Source organism: Oryctolagus cuniculus, chromosome 10, assembly GCF_964237555.1.
Source record: "Oryctolagus cuniculus chromosome 10, mOryCun1.1, whole genome shotgun sequence".
Taxonomy (NCBI): Eukaryota; Metazoa; Chordata; class Mammalia; order Lagomorpha; family Leporidae; genus Oryctolagus; species Oryctolagus cuniculus.
The window spans coordinates 101,688,646-101,708,614 of NC_091441.1; the positions used below are offsets into that span (position 1 = coordinate 101,688,646).

At 40.9% G+C, this 19,969-nt stretch overlaps 1 protein-coding gene across 10 annotated transcripts in view; it reads left to right on the forward strand.

Annotated features, from left to right (window-relative positions):
• Window positions 1–19,969, forward strand: part of SETD2 (SET domain containing 2, histone lysine methyltransferase) — a 117,385-nt gene that overhangs the window by 48,160 nt on the left and 49,256 nt on the right. For 7 of the 10 annotated variants that reach the window (XR_007921932.2, XM_051852507.2, XM_070050926.1 and 4 more), the window contains 5 exons: window positions 1,628–1,725; window positions 7,906–8,032; window positions 12,875–13,009; window positions 13,756–13,875; window positions 16,088–16,747. Coding sequence is in view for 6 of the 10 variants with exons in the window: in XM_051852507.2 (XP_051708467.1) it covers window positions 1,628–1,725; window positions 7,906–8,032; window positions 12,875–13,009; window positions 13,756–13,875; window positions 16,088–16,747 (1,140 nt within the window). In the remaining 4 variants the exon portion in view is untranslated. Of the gene's footprint in view, window positions 1–1,627; window positions 1,726–7,905; window positions 8,033–12,874; window positions 13,010–13,755; window positions 13,876–16,087; window positions 16,748–19,355; window positions 19,639–19,969 lie in introns of all 10 variants that reach the window. The other 3 variants (XR_007921933.2, XR_007921935.2, XR_007921936.2) reach the window with 3 other exon arrangements.

Genomic DNA, 19,969 nt, shown 5'->3' on the forward strand with positions numbered 1-19,969 from the left:
CCCCTACTCAGATTGTGACAGCTGTCATTTTTCTGGTCTAGAGTCTGAGAATTCAAGTAGTATTTACTTATCACCTCTCCTTAGCAATAAATATCTTAGATGTTGTTTCAGAGATGTCAGAATGTAAAACTAAATTTTAATTTGATGAAGTTCAGTGTGTACCATTGTGTTCAGATTCTTTGTCAGATCTTGTTAAGGTACCAAATTTGATTTTTTTTTTTTTTAGTAATAAAAGATATTGAACAATAGAGCTATTAAAACTATTTTAGATTGAGAAAGCTTATCAACCCATTCTTCACATAAACCTACATCACTGAGGTATTGACCCACTTCCCACATAAATATATGCCATAGATTTCCTCTCATGTTGAAGGTAGTGCTTTTGACTCCTGGATATTTTTTACTTTTTGATCTGTGAACTAATAGATCTTATTTGTGACTCTTCTAAGAGCCAAACCATATAGCCAATAACTTTCCGAAATAATTTAACCTAAGTTCTAGTTCTAGTTCTACTGCAGCTGGTGGCTTATGGTTTAGCTGTGAGTCTCCCACTGTACCGTAAATGTCCCTTATTCTCTTTAAGTTTGAATTTTTCATCAATAACGTGCAATTGGTTTGGGATGGAGCTGTACAGTCTTTGACATATTTTTGGGAACTACAAGGTACTTTTCTATCTACCCCATTTAGATTTTTTACTTTAATGCATCTTTTCTGGGACTTTTTGCTTGCATTAAGCTGTATGATCACTGTTTCATGAAATTAGACTTTTGGCATCGGTATTTTTTTTTATTAAAGATTTATTTATTTATTTGAAAGTCACATTAGCAGGGAGCTGGATCAGAAGCGGAGCAGCTGGGTTTTGAACTGGCACCCATATAGGATGGCGGTGCTTCAGGTCAGGGCATTAACCCGCTAAGCCACAGTGCCCGCCCCAAACATGGTTACTTTTTTTTTTTTTTTTTTTTTGACAGAGTGGATACTGAGAGAGAGAGACAGAGAGAAAGGTCTTCCTTTTGCCGTTGGTTCACCCTCCAATGGCCGCCACGGCTGGCACGCTGCAGCCAGCACATCGCGCAGATCCGAAGGCAGGAGCCAGGTGCTTCTCCTGGTCTCCCATGGGGTGCAGGGCCCAAATACTTGGGCCATCCTCCACTGCCTTCCCAGGCCACAGCAGAGAGCTGGCCTGGAAGAGGGGCAACCGGGACAGAATCCGGCGCCCCGACCGGGACTAGAACCCGGTGTGCTGGCGCCGCTAGGTGGAGGATTACCCTATTGAGCTGCGGCGCCAGCCAAACATGGTTACTTTTAATATAAGTACTTGAATACAAATTTGTCTGCGCTACTCAGTGACACCAAGCATCCCCTGTATGCTTATTTCCAGTACAAGTATATAGAAACACATGTTAAGTTGCAGTTACTTTGTTTAGAGACAAGTTGCAGTCAATCTGGATTAAATAAGAGTAACACTTGAATTTGTTAGTTTATTTAGAGAAAGAAGAATTCCATTTGTTCCTTGGAAAAACCGTAATTCCCAAAGAGCCATGTTCATAATTAAGGCAGATGGTAGTGATCTTTACCCATGGATTAAAAAATTGTTTTTTCTTTTGTTTTCAATATAATATCTCAGTGGACTGTGAATGGACAACTGAGGGTTGGGTTTTTTACCACCAAACTGGTTCCTTCAGGCTCAGAGTTAACATTTGACTATCAGTTCCAAAGATATGGGTGAGTATAAGTTCTACTCTATTTTGCTGCTTTTAATGTGTGAGTAAGCTGTTCATAAATAGAGATTATATATTTCTTGAATAACTTAAAATTTATATTTATTATCAGCTCTTTTTCTTTTTAAAGATATTAGTTTTATGTATATGAAAGGCAAAGAGAAAAACAGAGATGTCCTATCTCCTAATTCATTCTTCAGTGTCTGCAACAACCAGGGCTGGAGCCAGGAATTAAGTCCCAGTCTTTGACATGAATGTCAAGAAGGGAACTACTTGAACCTGCTGCCCTCTGTGGTACACATTAGCAGGAAACTAAAACTGTGAACTGAATCAAGCATTGAACTCAGGCACTCGAATAAGTGATAGGAGTAGGAGTATCTCAAGTGGTAGCTCAACCTCCCTGCCAAACACCTGCTCCTCCCAAATCTTACCTATAGTATATTGTTTCGGTTTTATGTTTTTCCTATTCTATGACACTTCCAGTCATTAAGGACTGTGGTACAAGAACTATGTAATTTTTCTTTGAATTTAATGCTGCTTATTTATAAAATTATGTGTCTAATATAATTCTTAAAAATTGTGTTATAGAATTGCTAACTGTGTGTATGTGAAGAACATACTGTAGTAAATTCCTGTGTATCCATAATTCAGTTTTAACAATTATAAAATCATGACTAATCTTAACTACAACATACATACAGTACTCTTAGAAATAATTTGTTACCTATTGTACCTAAAATAGTAACTGATACAGTGGCAAAGAACACCTCAAAGTAGAAAAGTTGTTGTTGTCACTGATAAATCAATAAGGATAATAAGGAGGGGATGGGCATTTTTGTGCAGTGGTTAAGCTGATTAGGATGCCTGCATACCTTATCTGAGTGCTGGTTTAAATCCCAGCACCTCCACTTCCAATCCAGCTTTATGGTAATGCAGCCTGGGAGGCAGTGAATGATGGCTCAAGTGCTTGGGCCTCTCCCACTCACTTGGGAGGGGAGTTCTGGACTCCTGGTTTTGGCCTGGCCCAGCAGTAACTATTGCATGCATTCTAGAGAGTACCAGTTAATAAAAGATCTGTCTCTCAGGTAGATGAAAAGAAGCATTAAAAAAAGAAAAATAGGGTGGATGGAGATGTGGTGTAGTGGGTAAAGCTGCTGCTTGCAGTGCTGGCATCTCATATGGATACTTGTTCAAGTCCTGGCTGCTCCACTTTTGATCTAGCTCTCTGCTTATGGCTTGGGAAAGCAGCAGAAGGTGGCCCAAGTCCTTGGGTCTCTTCTGCACCCCTGTGAGACCTGGAAGGGACTCCAGGTTCCATGCTTCTGATTAGTCCAGCTCCGGCCATTGCGTCTATTTGGGGAGTGAACCAGCAGGTGGAAGATCTCTCTCTGTCTCTGCCTTTGCCTCACTGTAACTCTGCCTTTAAAATAAATAAATCTTTTTTTTTTTTTTTTTTTTTTTGAAAGGCAGAGGAGAGGCAGAGAGAGAAAGAGAGAGGTCTTCCATCCACTGGTTTACTCCCCAATTGGTTGAGCTGCCCTGATCTGAAGCCAGGAGTTTCTTCCGGGCCCACATGGGTACAGGGGCCCAAGGACTTGGGCCGTCTTTTGCTGCTTTCCCAGGCCACAGCAGAGAGCTGGATAGGAAGTGTAGCAGCCAGGTATCAAAACAGCACCCATATGGGATGCTGGTGCTTCAGGCCAGGTCATTAGCCTGCTGCACCACAGTGTTGGCCCCAGTAAATAAATCTTTTTTTTTTTTTTTTTTAACAAAAAGTAAAATAGCAAAAGTGGCTTGAAATAAATCCCTGAGTTTTAATGATATTTTAAAAACAAAACTACATTAATCATAATGGAAGAGAACAATTCATGATAGGAAAACTTGTTTAAAAATAAAAATACCAAGCATTTATGCTGTCTTTCACAAATGAATTCTTCAGATTAAACCGCACAGTTGATGAGAGGAAGTTCTTTATAACGGTCTAGTTATTAAGTGAGATAGTAATGATAATACCATTTTATAACACCTAGTGAAATAATGAATCTAAACAGCAATCTTCAGTGGCTGCCCGTATCAAAAAGGCATCTAAAGGAGTGGCAGTTAGCAGTTTTGATACTGGATGAGATTCTCGTGTTCCATACCATGCCCAGTTCCAGGTTTCTCCTAATGTGTGCAGTAGGAGGCAGCATGTAGTAGCTGAAGTGGTTGAGTCTCTCTTACCATGTAGGAGATCTTAATTGTGTTCCTGATCCCAGCTTTGACCTAGCATAGTGCTGGTTATTGCAGGTATTTGGGAAGTGAACCAGCAAAAGAGGGCTCTGTTTGCCTCTTCCTCTGCCTCTTGAATTAAAAACAAATTTTATTGAAAAGAAAACTAATGTATATCTCCTTTTAAAATTACGTAGTATCGTGCTGATGCTGTGGTGTAGTAGGCTCAGCGTCTGCGGTGCTGGCATCCCATATGGGTGCTGGTTCTTGTCTCAGCTATTTTTCTTCCAATCCAGCTTTCTGCTTATGGCCTGGGAAAGCAGTGGATGATAGTCGAAGTGCTTGGGCCCCTGCTCCCATGTGGGAGACCTGGAAGAAGTTCCTGGTTTTCAGATTTGGAGAGGGAGCCAGCGGATGGAAGACCTTTCTTTCTGTCTCTACCTCTCTCAGTAACTATGCCTCTCAAATAAATGAATAAAATCTTTTAAAAAAATTACTTAGTACTACCTATGAAATACTTTTGCCAACAGAAATATTGAATGTGAATTAAGTTAGGTTTCTAAATCTAACTACTAATTTATGAAATACAGGAGACAAAATGTAGTCAACAAAATACAAACTCAAGACAAATGACTTGGCTTTTAAAATAATTTGCAAAAAGAACACAAAGAGGGAGAACCTTCAGATTCCAAGGCATAATTCTAGTGTTGGGGCCTTATTTTGATACTAAAAATTTTTTTAAAAATTTATTATTTATTTATTTTGAAAGGGTTAGAAAGAGTGAGTGAGTGAGAGTGAGCAAGTGCAAGTGCAGGTGAGCTTCAATTTGCTGGTTTACTCCCCAGATGGTTGGCATGGCCAGCACTGGGTCAGTTTGGAGCCCCGAGCTTCATCTAGGTCTCCTACATGGGTGTCAGGGATCCAAACACTTGGGCCATCTTCTGCTGCTTTTTCCAGGCAATTAGCAGGGAGCTGGATCAGAAATGGAATAGCCAGTACACAAACCAGTTCCCATATGCGATGCTGGAGTCACAGGCAGCAATATTGCCTTCTAAATGGGAAAATTTGGGTATTTAGTGAATATTTAATGCTATTATGGAATTACTAATTTGTGGTTATGTTTTTTAAAAAGGATTCTTAACTTCTAGAGAATATATCTTGAAATACTTATAATAAAATGTCCTTAGGAGTTTCCTACTTTCTTCAGTTAGTTTTTCTCAGAGCCATTGCCTTATACAAGGTGATTTTTTTTTTTTTAAGATTTATTTCATTTATTTGAAAGACTTACAGAGAGAGGTAGAGACAGTGAGAGAGGTCTTTCATCCACTGGTTCACTCCCAGATGGCCACAACAGCTGGAGCTGTGCCAATCCGAAGCCAAGATCCAGGAGTTTGTTCCACGTCTCCCATGTGGGTTCAGGGGCCCAAAGACTTGGACCATCTTCTACTGCTTTCCCAGGTCACAGCAGAGAACTGGATTGGAAGAAGAGTAGCCGGGACTTGAACCGGCACCCATATGGGATACGGGCGTTTCAGGCCAGGGCCTTAACCCACTGTGCCACGTGCCACTAGTGCTGGCCACGTTTTTTTTTTTTTTTTTTTTTTAAGATTTATATTATTTATTTGAAAGACAGAGTTACAGAGAGAGATAGGGACAGAGAAAGAGAGGTCTTCCATCCGCTGATTCACTCTCCAAGTGGCCACAATGACCAGGGCTGGGCCAGGCCAAAGCCAGAAGCCAGGAACTTCTTCCAGGTGTCCCATGTGAACACAGGGGCCCATGCGTTTGGACCATCCTCTGCTGCTTTCCCAGGCACATTAGCAGGGAGCTGGGTCAGAAGTGGAGCAGCCAAGACTTGAACTTGTGCCCATATGGAATGCCGGCGCTGCAGGCCTGGGCTTTAACCCTCTGTGCTACAGCGCCAGCTCCATACAAGGTAATTTTTTTTTTTTTTTTTTTTTTTTTTTTTTTGACAGGCAGAGTGGACAGTGAGAGAGAGAGACAGAGAGAAAGGTCTTCCTTTGCCGTTGGTTCACCCTCCAATGGCCGCCGCGGCCGGTGCGCTGCGGCCGGCGCACCACGCTGATCCGATGGCAGGAGCCAGGAGCCAGGTGCTTTTCCTGGTCTCCCATGGGGTGCAGGGCCCAAGCACCTGGGCCATCCTCCACTGCACTCCCTGGCCACAGCAGAGAGCTGGCCTGGAAGAGGGGCAACCGGGACAGAATCCGGCGCCCCAACCGGGACTAGAACCTGGTGTGCCGGCGCCGCTAGGCAGAGGATTAGTCTAGTGAGCCGCGGCGCCGGCCATACAAGGTAATTTTTAAGCAAATAATACCAGGAGTTTGCATTTAACCTGGCAGTTAAGATTTCTGTGTTCCAAATTATAGTGTCTGGCTTCCAGTCCCAGCTCTGGCTCCTGAATCCAGCTTCCTGTTATTGCAGACCCTGGAGGCAATGGTGATGCCTCAAGTAATTGGGTTCCTGTCTCCCACATGGGAGATTTGGATTAAACTCAGACACTCTGTTAAGTAACGTGGCTGTCCCCAGTGATGGCTTAGCTGCTGCACCAAACAAGTGCCCCTAGGTCTGTGTTCTGTTTTTTTTTTTTTTTTTTTTTGACAGAGTGGACAGTGAGAGAGAGACAGAGAGAAAGGTCTTCCTTTGCCGTTGGTTCACCCTCCAATGGCCACTACGGCTGGCACTCTGTGGCCGGTGCACCGCGCTGATCCGAAGGCAGGAGCCAGGTGCTTCTCCTGGTCTCCCATGGGATGCAGGGCCCAAGCACTTAGGCCATCCTCCACTGCACTCCCGGGCCATAGCAGAGAGCTGGCCTGGAAGAGGGGCAACCGGGACAGAATCCGGCACCCCGACTGGGACTAGAACCTGGTGTGCTGGCGCCGCAAGGTGGAGGATTAGCCTGTTGAGCCGCGGCGCCGGCCGTCTGTGTTCTTTTCTACCAGTTTCCCTTGTGCTTCCGGTGTTAAATTTATTGGTATATGTGTTAAAACGTTCACATCCTTATGTGATAACTTTTAATACTGAAATGTTTTCTTTTAGGTATCCTATAATAATGTGATTTATATTGGCTTATGATACAATCCTGTGTGTCAATTAAATATTCGCATACAAATATAATAGCTTTTTCTAACCAATAAAGAAAGATTAAAAAGGAATTAAGTTTTTTTTCTTTTCTTTTATTTGAAAGGCAGAGAGACAGAGATCTCCCATCTACTAATGTACTACTCAAGTGCCCACAACAGCTGAGTCTGAGCCATACTGAAGATAGGAGCCAGGATCTCAATCTAAGTCTTCCACATAGGCAGCAGGACCCAAGAACTTGAGCCGTCACTTGCTGCCTCTCAGGGTGTGCATTAGCAGGAAGCTGGAATTGAGAATGGAGCTGGGACTTAAATCCAGGCACTTTGATAGGAGATGCAGGTTTCCCAAGCAGTGTCTTGTCTTTTTTTAACTTACTGTATATTTTCATTATTTAAAAGGCAGAGTGAGAAAGATCGTTTATCTGCTTTACTCCCCAAATGCCCACAACAGCTGGGTTTGGGCCAAGGTGGAGCTAAGAGCCTGAAACTGTCCCATATGGGTGGCAGGGACCTAACTACTTCAGCCATCACCTGCTGTCTCCCAGGATGCACATTAGCAGGAAACTTGAATTGGAAGCACAAGTTGGGATCATTCCCAAGAATTTTAGTACAGAGTGTGGGCATTTCATACCACTAAACTGCAGTACTATATGCCCAAATGAATACTTTTTAAGAGCAGTTTTAAGCATTTACAGTAGTTAGCAGTGAGTTTGTTGAGTATGTTAAAATTATCATTTTGATGTGTTTTGTTTAGTTCTCAGTTGTTTATGTTTCCTCTACGTTGATATGACTTCTCTCCTATCTCATTGTTACATTGGCAACATTTTTACATGGCTTACTTCCACATAACTGACCTCTTTCTTATGCTCTTTGAGCAGGAAAGAAGCTCAGAAATGTTTCTGCGGGTCTGCCAATTGCCGGGGTTACTTGGGAGGGGAAAACAGGGTCAGCATCCGAGCAGCAGGAGGGAAAATGAAGAAGGAGCGCTCTCGTAAGAAAGATTCAGTAAGTATTCCATCCTCCTTTCAACTTCCACAATTAAAATTTTAAGAAGAGTAGTAGCTTTTTATGATTAAAGTTTGAAAAATCTTAACCATACTACTAAAAGAAACAATAGATTGGATATTACTAGATTATTTCAGATTCATGGAAATAGAATTTGGCACTGAGAACTTGAAGTATTCTTAAACACCTGGGCTAATAAGAGGATACTTAAAAAAAAAGTTTATGGAAAAATCACATTTCTTTTAATTCAACTTTGCCACGAACTTTTTGAAGTCTTAGTGTTTTCCGCAACTTCTAAAAATCCTGTGTACAAATAAAGTATTAAATTTTCTGTTTAGCTCGCTTAAATATGATATATATTCCTAATCTTTCACTGTTCATTCGTCTTTGTTTGATACTCCAACCCTTTGAAAGTGTTCTTAAGGTCTCTGAAGTTTGAGATGATTTTTGAGAGGTAAGAGGCAACCCTACAGTGAGAAAGAGTGATCTTAGCTGGTCATTCCATTTAATGAAATAGCAGCTGATAGTCTTCTTTCTGTCCCTTCTCACCTGAGTTACTCCTGGTGTGTTTGTGGGGGAGTCTTGTTACTAAAGGGTCTCTCAGCTGGGACCAGAGACTTATATACTGTTTAAAAATATCCTCCCCTCTCTTTTTTGAGGATCCCTTTATTGGAACACTTTCTCAAAAGTGTAATCCTTATATCACCTACTTCAGAATCACTTGGTCAGGACTATAGTAAAAATCCATATTTTGAGACCAGTTCCCTAGACTTAGAAATCTTAGTGTTAGTGCTATGAAGGGGAGTTAAGGGTTTAGAGGTATTAGTCAACAGATCCTGATGTGGTTGCTTCAAATGGGAGTCAGAAACCGGAATCAGAATCAAACCCAGGCACCCAGTGTGAGATGGGGGTGTCAACCACTAGGTCAGATGCTTGCTCCAAAAGTGGAATTTTAGTGTCTGTAATATATCCTCTTGTAATCACCTAGGAATTATGACACAATAAGTTTTTCATTTAGGACATGCAAGAAAACTAGCAAAATTGTTTGTGTTAGATTAACTTTAAATTTGCTTTTCTGATCATTTATTTGATCTCTTCACTTTAAATCTCTGTTCATGAATTAAATCTATTCAGTACCTTGAATTGTATCAGAAATGAAAAATGAGCTTTAACTACATTTTGGAAGGAAAACTGTGCTTAAGTGTCTTCAGTCTCTCTCAGGCAGCATTCCTATTTTCTTAGATATTTTTGTTCTTTACTAGAATGTGAGTTTTGAGGTATAATATAAAATAGAATTGAAGTCTAATATAAAATAGAATTGTACAGTGTAAGTGTATAAAATAGCCAGTTAAATAATATTCTTTGATTTTAGTTTTGCTTTTCTCTAAATTATCATCTTGTTCGAGACTTTTATTGTTTTTGTACCAAGTTTGTTTAATGCTATCTTGATGTCGTCTTTCCTCTGTCGCTTGTCTAAGTTTCATTCTGTCATTGCCACATGAGTTATTCTGAAATTTCACTTTGATTGTATTACTCTCCTATTTGAGATTTTGTGATAGAGCTCTCATGTCTTGTATTCTAACATTGGCCTTTATTTTTTTAAGATTTATTTATTTATTTGAAAGGCAGAGTTACAGGAAGGCAGAGGCAGAGAGAGACAGAAAGAGGTCTTCATCTGCTGGTTCACTCCCCAGATAGCCGCAACAGCTGGAGCTGGACCAGTCTGAAGCCAGGAGCTAGGAGCTTCTTCTGGGTCTCCCACATGGGTACAGGGGCCCAAGGTTTTGGGCTATCTTCCACTGCTTTCCCAGGCCATAGCAGAGAGCTGGATCAGAATTGGAGCACTGGGATTTGAACCAGTGCTCATATGGGATGCTGGCGCCAGCCCCATGGCCTTTTCATCTACTACCAGTCTTACAGGTTTTCTCAGTTCCTCACCCTACCATCCAGCCAGGCTGAACTAGGTTTTTCCTAGTTTTCTCTTTGTTCAAGTTTTCCCTATTACTTTACTCACCCCTTCCTTTTGTCTTTCTTACCTGTTTATTTGTTTTGTTTTATTTTTAAGATTTATTTATTTATTTATTTGAAAGAGTCACAGAGAGGGTGAGGCAGAGAGTCTTCCATCTGCTGGGTCACTCCCCAAATGGCCACAATAGCCAGGACTGGGCAAGACTGAAGCCAGTAGCCAGGAGCTTCATCTGCGTCTCCCATGTGGGTGCAGGGGCCCACGGGCTTGGGTCATCTCCTGCTGCTTTCCCAAGAGCATTAGCAGGGAGCTGGATTGGAAGTGGAGCAGCTGGGACTCGAACTGGCACCCACATGGCTTACTGGTGCTGCATGTGGTGGCTTTACCTGCTATGTTGTAGTGCCAGCCTCTTTCCTGTCTGTCTGTTTCTAATCCCATTCCTGTGACTTTTTTTTTTTTTTTTTTTTTTTAAGATTTATTTATTTGAAAGTCAGATTTACACAGAGGAGAGGAGAGGCAGAGAGAGAAGGGTCTTCCATCCACTGGTTCACTCTCCATTTGGCTGCAATGGCTGGAGCTGTGCTGATCTGAAGCTAGGAGCTCCCTCCAGGTCTTCCCTTGAAGGTGCAGGAGCCCAAGGACCTGGGCCATCCTCCACTGCTTTCCCAGGCCTTATCAGAGAGCTGGATCAAAAGTGGAGCAGCTGGGGCCAGCACTGTGGTGCAAGGGGTTAATGCCCTCGCCTGAAGGGCCGGCATTCCATAGGGGCGCCGGTTTGACACCTGGCTGCTCCTTTTCCTATCCAGCTCTCTGCTGTGGCCTGAGAAAGCAGTAGAAGATGGCCCAAGTCTTTGGGCTCCTGCACCCGCGTGGGAGACCCAGAAGAAGCTCCTGGCTCCTGGCTTTGGATCGGCACGGCTCCAGCCGTTGCGGCAAACTGGGGGTGAACCAGCGGATGGAAGACTCTCTCTCTCTGCCTCTCTTTCTCTGTCTGTGTAACTGTGTAACTCTGACTTTCAAATAAATAAATAAATCTTAAAAAAAAAAAAAAAAAAGCAGCTGAGTCTCAAGCCGGCGCCCAAATGGGATGCCGGCACTGCAGGCAGCAGCTTTACCTGCTATGCCACAGCGCCAGCCGCAACTCTCATTCTTACTTTCTTATGACTTCAACTATTTAGAATTAAGAGTTACAGTTAATACTTCATTGTTTGATTTCACATGAGTTAATTTAATTTGCCCAGTAATAAGTTTTATGAGGGCACCATAACTTCAGCAGCAGAACACTGGTAACAGCCTTTGGTAGGATAATTTTTTTCTCCCCCTCCTGTTACTTAAGTGTATTATTTAAAATATCCAAAGAATATATATGTAAATTTTAAAGCATACTTCTAATATAAAGGTTAGTAAATGCCTCTCTGTACGCTGAGTAGTGCCTAGAGGTTACCACTCTTAGAAATTTTGTTTCTTGTTCCTTGATTTTTCATAAGTACATTCTAAACAATTTGTTTTTGAGGTGCATAAAAATGGATTCAATGTGTAATGTTCTGGAACTTGGTTTTATGTATAACTTTTTTTTTTTTTTAAGATTGATTTTATTTATTTGAAAGAGTTACAGAGAGAGGTAGAGACAGAAAGAGAGGTTTTCCGTCTGCTGATTTATTCCCCAGATGCCCACAACGGCTGGAGCTGTGCAGGTCCGAAGCCAGGAGGCAGGAGCTTCCTCCAGGTCTCCCACATGGGTGCAGGGGCCCAAGGACTTGGGCCATCCTCCACCACTTGCCCAGGCCATAGCAGAGAGCTGGATCGGAAGAGGAGCAGTCTGGACTAGAACCGGCACCCCCATGGGATGCCGGTGCCTTAAGCCAGGGCCTTAACCCGCTGCACCTCAGTGCCGGCCCCCATTATGTTTTTAAGATTGAGGGATGTTGTTTCATTTGGATGAACTTGATAGCTTTCACCATGATACTATATTCCATTGAGTGAGCGTGCCAGTTTTTTTTAGCCTAGCCACAGATATCTAGGCTGTTAGCAATGCTTTGTATTATGGATAGTACTTCAGTGAACATTCTTAAGGATCTATAGGTACCCATATACATAAATTTCTCTTACAGCAATTGCTGTACAAAAGAGATACAAGTATTTTGTTTTTCTAGTTGATGTTTTATATTTTTTCTTATATACTTTTCATTTAATGTAATTTGTTCTTTGTCTCCCATAAGGGCACATTTTTCTATGTGAGGTCATTGCAATGTCTCCAGCCCCTAGAATTATACTTGACTTAAAGTTCATGGTGCTGGGGCTAGTGCTGTGGTGCAGTAAGTTAGTCTTCTGCCTGCGGCACTGGCATCTCATAAGGGCGCCAGTTCTAGTCCTGGCTGCTGCTTTCTGTTCTGGCCTGGGAAAACAGTAGAAGATGGCCCAAATGCTTGGACCCCTGCACCCATGTGGGAGACTGGTAAGAAGCTCCTGGCTTCGGATTGGCACAGCTCTGGCTGTTGCAGCCATTTGGGGCGTGAACCAATGGAAGAAGACCTTTCTCTCTGTCTCTCTTTCTCACTGCCTGTAACTCTACCTCTTAAATAAATAAATAAAATCTTTTTAAAAAAAAGTTCTTGGTGCCTATTTGATTAGTGAAAGAAATGCTTTTCAGATGTATCATATGAATTTATGCTTTCATCAACAAGAGATCTGATATTATAATGTGTGTGTGTGTATGTTTTTTTTTTCTCAGTTTAACAGCATGATTTTTCACTGTGGTCTTAATTTGTGTTTTCCTGATTACTGATGAGGCTAAGTGTCTTTTACAGTTGTTTGGTTCTTAAGTGGGCTGCTTTTTGTTTCATTTTGTAACCAAATACTTTTCCTTGCTGTGGTAGGTGGATGGAGAGCTAGAAGCTCTGATGGAAAATGGTGAGGGTCTCTCCGATAAAAACCAAGTTCTCAGCTTATCCCGGCTAATGGTTAGAATTGAAACTTTGGAACAGAAACTTACCTGTCTCAAGCTAATTCAGGTGAACACCTTAATATTAATTTATATTTATTTCTGATTTTGGAGTAGGACAAATGACAGTCCAGGTGAATGAAAAAGGAATAATTTTCATGAGTAGAGTTAATCTTATTTTTAAAATGGACTTGTGAGTTCTATATTACTTTGAAAGTTTATATCCTTAAATCTATTTATAGATTTGGCTTGCCTTGTTTAATCAAATGTTGTGGAATTTTTTGTATTTCAGTTAGTGATCTCTGGAATAATTTCAATTTCCCTCTGCTTTAGCATGTCATAGCCAGTTAAAAATGATTTCAAAGAGTAATTTTAGTGGTAATCTCATTTTTCTGCTTTATTCAGGTGTTAAATAATAAAAAAACACCCTATGATTAAAAAGAATAAAGCTACAAGAAAGAAAAAGCCTTTTGAGGAAGCATCTGAAAGGGAGAGAAGAAAGTATTTTAAAGACTAACTTTTTATACTTTTAGCTTTTTCAGTAAAATCATAGATCCAGTTTTTTCTTAGAAATGATTTTCATTGTAAATTACCTGTTAATATTTATGTAATTTTTACTTTAGTACAGTCCAGGTTGACCTGACTTGTTACATTTACATAACAAAAAAGTGTAACTTAAAACATTTGTTCTCATTGGGTTAATAAAAACACAATTTTTAGAGTTTCTGTGAATTTAAGACTATGTACTCCTCTCCATGGATCATCTATAATGCTCTGTCTGGTATTGCCTCCATAATATCTTTTCCCCCATGAAAGAACACGCATTCACAATCCTGCCTGAAGTCCTTTCTGGAACGCCATGGGCTGTCTCTGTTGTGGATCTGGATGGCAGAGCTGGGTGATGGCCGGGAGAGCAACCAGAAACTTCAGGAAGAGGTCAGTTACTATTCAACTCATTTGTTTCTGAAAATACTTGGCTCACTTGTTAAAAAATACTGGTTGCTTACACTGAGTCTATGTAATGTATTTTTTTTTTTTAATTTAAGATTTATTTATTTATTTGAAAGGCAGTAACAGAGAGGCAGAGGCGGGGTGGGGGGTAGGTTTTCCATCCGCTGGTTCACTCCCCAGATGGCTGTAATGGCCAGAGCTGTGCTGATCCAAAGCCAGGAGCCAGGAGCTTCTTCTGGGTCTCCCATATGCTGCAGGAGCCCAAGGTCTTGGGCCATTTTCCATTGCTTTCCCAGGCCATAGCAGAGAGATGGATTGGAAGTGGAGCAGCTAGAACTTGAACCAGCCACCCATATTGGATGCCAGCATTGCAGGTTGCAGCTTTACCCACTACACCACAGCACTAGCCCCTGTATTCACTACTTACATTTAATAATGTTGTTGGCCTCCATTTGGGATGCCCACATCCATACGAAGTGCCAGTTGAAGTTCTGAGCAGCTTCTTGCTAATGCGTCTGGGAAGGCAGTGGACGATGTCTTAAGTGCTTGGGTTTCTTGTCATCCATGTGAGACATCTGGGTGGAGTTCTGGGCTCTTGTCTTTAGGCTGGCCCAGAACTGGGTTTTGTGTCCATTTGAGGAATGAACCTCAAGATCTCTATCGGTTTCTGTCACTCTGCCTTTCAAGTAGATGGAAATTTATAAAAATAAATTAAAAAACCCTTAATGTTATCATTCCGGTATCATCCTTGTAATGGTACTATTTCCTATACCTGGCTGGTATTGAATTTGCTCTATTGTTTTCCTTTTAGTATCCATTTTTTTTAATTAAATATTTTATTTTTTTGAAAGGCATAATTACAAAGAGAGAAAGAGAGAGAGCAAGCTTCCATCTAATGGCAATGGCGGGGGTTGAAGCTAGGATCCAAGAACTTCTTCCAGTTCGAATGCTTGGAGCCAAGCACTTGTGTCATCTTTTTTTTTTTTTTTTTAATTTTTTAATTAATTTATTTTTTGACAGGCTGAGTAGACAGTGAGAGAGAAAGAGACAGAGAGAAAGGTCTTCCTTTGCCGTTGCTTCACTCTCCAATGGCTGCCGCGGCTGGCACGCTGCGGCCGGCACACCGCACTGATCCAAAGGCAGGAGCCAGTGCTTCTCCTGGTCTCCCATGGGGTGCAGGGCCCAAGCACTTGAGCCCTCCTCCGCTGCACTCCTGGGCCACAGCAGAGAGCTGGCCTGGAAGAGGGGCAACCGGGACAGAATCCAGCACCCAGACCGGGACTAGAACCCGGGGTGCCGGCGCTGCAGGCGGAGGATTAGCCTATTGAGCCATAGCGCCGGCCTCACTTGTGTCATCTTGCACTACTCTCCCAGGCACATTATCAGGGAGCTGGTTTGGAAGTGGAGCAACTGGGACATGAACTGGTGCCCATATAGGATGCTGGCACACCTCCCCTCTACCATAGTATCTTTTAAGGTTGATACTACATAGCTGAGAACTTTTAGAGTAGGTATAATATTATAGTTAATGAAGGATCCAGTTTATTGCTAAAACCAGTCTTAAACTGCTGGGTAACCATGTAATTTTTAATTATTTGAGAAGTGGAGAGAGACTTACAGAAAGAGGGAGTTCCATCTACTGGTTCACTTCCTAAATTCCCACAACAGCCAGGGAGGACCAGGCCGCAGCCAGGAGACAAATAACTCTGTGTGGGTATCCCCATATGGGTGATAGGAACTCAAGTACTTGAGCCATCCCTGGGTATACCTTAGTAGAAAGCTGGGATCAGGAGTGGGGCCAGGACTTTACCCCAGGAACTTTAGTATGTGATGTGGGCATATCAAGTAGCATCTTAACTGCCACGCCAAAACCCTGCCCCTATGTATTTCTTAAAAGCTACTCAGGTTTGGGAACTACTGGTAGAGTATATTAATCAGTCCCATTTGTTGCTGTAAGTAGCCACCTGCTCCACATTTTACTCTTGCTGATCAGTCCTATTATAAGTTTTCTTTTTTTCTAAAGGAAAAGAATATTATGACTTTAAATATATTTTGTATTTACAGAGACTTTGGTCTTCGTTTATTTAAGGTAGTATAAAAACAGTACTCCTACAGAAATAGAATCTGAGTCCCCTGCAGGGATTTGAAAGATGTGTATAATGTGATGTGATTTTTTTTTTTATTTATGTTTAATCAGATTATAAAGACTTTGGAGCACTTGCCTATTCCTACTAAAAATATGTTGGAGGAAAGCAAAGTACTTCCAATTATTCAACGTTGGTCCCAGACCAAGACTGCTGTCCCTCAGCTGAGTGAAGGAGATGGGTATTCTAGTGAGAATACATCACGTGCTCACACACCACTCAATACGCCTGATCCTTCCAACAAGCTGGGCGCAGAAGCTGACACAGACACTCCCAAGAAACTCATGTTTCGTAGACTTAAAATTATAAGTGAAAATAGCATGGACAGTGCAATCTCTGACGCAACCAGTGAACTGGAAGGCAAGGATGGCAAAGAGGACCTTGATCAGTTAGAAAATGTGCCTATAGAGGAGGAGGAAGAGTTGCAGTCACAACAACTGCTCTCACAACTACCTGAATCCAAAGTTGATAGTGAAACCACCCTGGAGGCCAGTAAGCTACCTACATCTGAGCCAGAGGCTGATGCTGAAATGGAGCCCAAAGAGAGCAATGGCACAAAACTAGAAGAACCTATTGCTGAGGAAACACCATCTCAAGATGAAGAGGAGGGTGTGTCTGATGTGGAGAGTGAGAGGAGTCAAGAACAACCAGATAAAACAGTGGATATAAGTGATTTAGCCACCAAGCTTCTGGACAGTTGGAAAGACCTAAAGGTAAGAATACATTTTTTGTTAATTTTAACTTGAATCACTCAGCTTTAGACCAATTAAGCCTACTTTTCTAGCCATGTGTATGTCTCAAAAATGAAGTACCATCTCTTTTACTATCGGCTAGTAATGAATGTCTCAGACATTGTTTAGACCTTGGCAAGAATCATACCAGCCAAAATAAGATATAAATGTTCCTTTTTCCTCATTCAGAATGCATATCAGAACTGTGACTTCATCATTCAAGTGCTCTTTACAGTAGACTAAAAAAATCCATTGAGTAACAAATTTATGATTCTATCTATAACTAAAAAAAACTATTTAATTGGAAATCACTGTATTGGCTTAATGGAAAGTTAATTAAATTGAAAGTAGCTGAAAAATCAAGATAAATTGGCAACTTCTCTTCAAAAATTGAATATTTTGTTTAAGAAAAGTGACTTTACAGATCAAGTTGGATATTTAGTTCCACTATTGTTTCTGAAATAGGTCTACTTTTAAATGGCTATTTCTTTTTTCTAGAGGAAAAGTAGGAAAGTCTGGGCTCTTCTATCAAATATATAGATAATCTCTTGTTCAGGAATGTAACAAAATGTGCAGGGTTTGCTTCGCAGAAAACCCCAAGTGTGGGTCTTGGATAAGCACAAGAGTGAGTAAGAAGATGAGCCTGTAAGAGACATGGTACATTTTGTTGTTAAGTGATCTAAACCTGAGAGCCAGGTTTTGAGGACCCTGTCACCTACAGGTGACTTCCTAGCTCCTGTTTTTATGTTCATAATTTCTGATACCAGAGCTGAAACAACCAGATAAAACAGTCCAGATTTATTTGCAGCAAGATGAAAATCTGAATCCTCCCTGCCCCTAAGTATGACTACAAAGCTCACCCAATGTGATCCTGTCATTTCACCTAGTGGAATTAGCCTTGCACTGAGCAAAATGAGTTGATTGTTCACTGTGCTTCCTGATTTCCTGTGTTGAGACCCTTCTCTAGCATGATGGTTTCACCTTTTTAACCCGTTTGAGCTCTTATTCATGCTACTTTTAGTAATTACAATTCAGCATAAGCTCAGCCTTATTGTCTTATGAAATCTGACTTTTATGTAAATATATAAGAAAAGATTCATAGTAAATCTGCTTATGAAACAATATGTGTGAACTTTTAGGAGTCAGATTGCACTTAATTGAAAGATACTGGATGGTCACTTGGTGGACCTTTACTTAAGGCCTGCTTTGTGACAGCACAGGAATCCCTAAAGAAGTCTTTCTTGTGTTTGGAAGCTATTGGTGGGGCTGGCACCATGACTGTAGTACAGGAACAAAGGTAGAGTTGGGGAGAAGTGCATAATGCATATGGATAAGGCCTTTACAGCCATAGTTTAATAGAAGGAGAGTGAATGGCGTTGTTGACTCAGTCGTTTGCCTAAGTCTCTGGTGAACATAATTTTTAAAAATTGCTAAGATATTACCACAAACTTGTTTTTTCTTAAAAATCTGGAAAACAAACAATTTTGTTTCTCTTTTTGAATATTTCTGTAATTGTAATGGTGTGAATTAATCTGTAAGATATTCTGACCCAATTAGATATAACTGGGGTAATTTAAACTCTGAGTTTATACATTTTTTTCGAGTCCTGCAAAATTATTTCTTCCCTTTCTTCTAATCTCCCCCTCCTATCTGAATGATCAAAGCAGTTTCACAGAAATATATAGCTTGATGATCCTCTTGACTTGAAGTTTAAAATTTTATTTGTACTTAAAATGTGTCCTTTGTACTTTGGATTTATCCTGATTATTAGTATTAAATAGGGAGCCAGTAAATAAAATTCTTTTGTCTTCAAACTTTAGTTTGCTCTGGAATCATTACCCATCTAGAATTGCATTATTGAGAGTTGTTTTTATTTGACTGTGAACTGTGATGTTTTGTTAACACATTGGTGCGGGGTGGGGGTGTCTTAATTCATCTATCACTCTAATTAACATTTACTATGGCTCTGATTTTAAAATTCTGATTATGGTTGTCCTTAAAAAACATACACACACACACACACACATATTTTAGATGGCATTTAAGCAGAATCCTAAAAATACAGAACCTATAATTTGAAAATGTATTAGAGAAAAATGTTGACTTAATGTGAATACTATGTATTCATACTATCCCGGCATTGAAAGAGTTAACTACTTCTGTCTGACTTCCACCTATGTTCAAGCAGACATTGGCTGAAAAGAAAATGTCTTATTCAACCAACCTTTATTAAGCACCTGTTACCATCCTCTGTTTTAGTTGCTGATACTTAATCCCAAGATCACTCTAAAAAGCATTGATCTAAGATTGTGGTTATATTAACCACCCCAAGCCTCTTTGGCCTTCAGGGAACACCATAATATTACTGGATATGTGTTCCACTTGGCTTTTCTACACACTGGATGGAATGAAGAATGGAAAGGGATTTCTTCTGATGCCTTAATCTTGGTTTTGCTATGAAGGCAGACTGTAGGGATCATCAATAAATTGAAAGAGGGTGGGAGGGAAGGGAATGAAGCTTCGTGAATTACTCTTTGTCCTCCCAGATCTAATGATGATCCCCCTTGTAACTTGAACCATTTCCATCTAGCTTCTCAGGGCAGCAAGGAGCTTGTTAACATCACCAGCTGACCATGTGTCTCCCTTTCTCAACTCCATTTCCAACTTCGTGCTGAAGAAAAACGAGAACCTAGCGTGCATTCTGTGAAGAAACAGGAAGATGGTTGGGAAGTTGGATGATGCATGAAAAATATAATAGGTGAAAAGAGGACAGAGGTGGTTAACTCACTGGCGCCGGCGTTATTTTGGTGCGTCCATTGCCGACAATGGATGTCGTTCCGGGAAAATTCCTACTCCTGGCGAGAAAGGATTAAGTGAGCTACTTTTTCTATACCTATATACACAGGACCACTGCCTTGACTCCACAAGGCTTACACATTTTGACTCCTTAAGTAGAACGTCAACCAAAAATATCACCCAGCACATTGCCACTTAAGAGCATGTATTCATTTTCATGAGCAAATTTGCTGGGCTACATTTTCAGCAGGGACATGTGCATATATTTCTGTTCACAAAGGAATTGTTGTACATTATCCCTCTTACTGAAAATATACCCCAGATTTCACAGAACAAAACAACTGAGTAAAAGTGGTGACTAATTATAAATTAACAGCAAAATCTTCATTCCTTTGGATCATGTGAAGA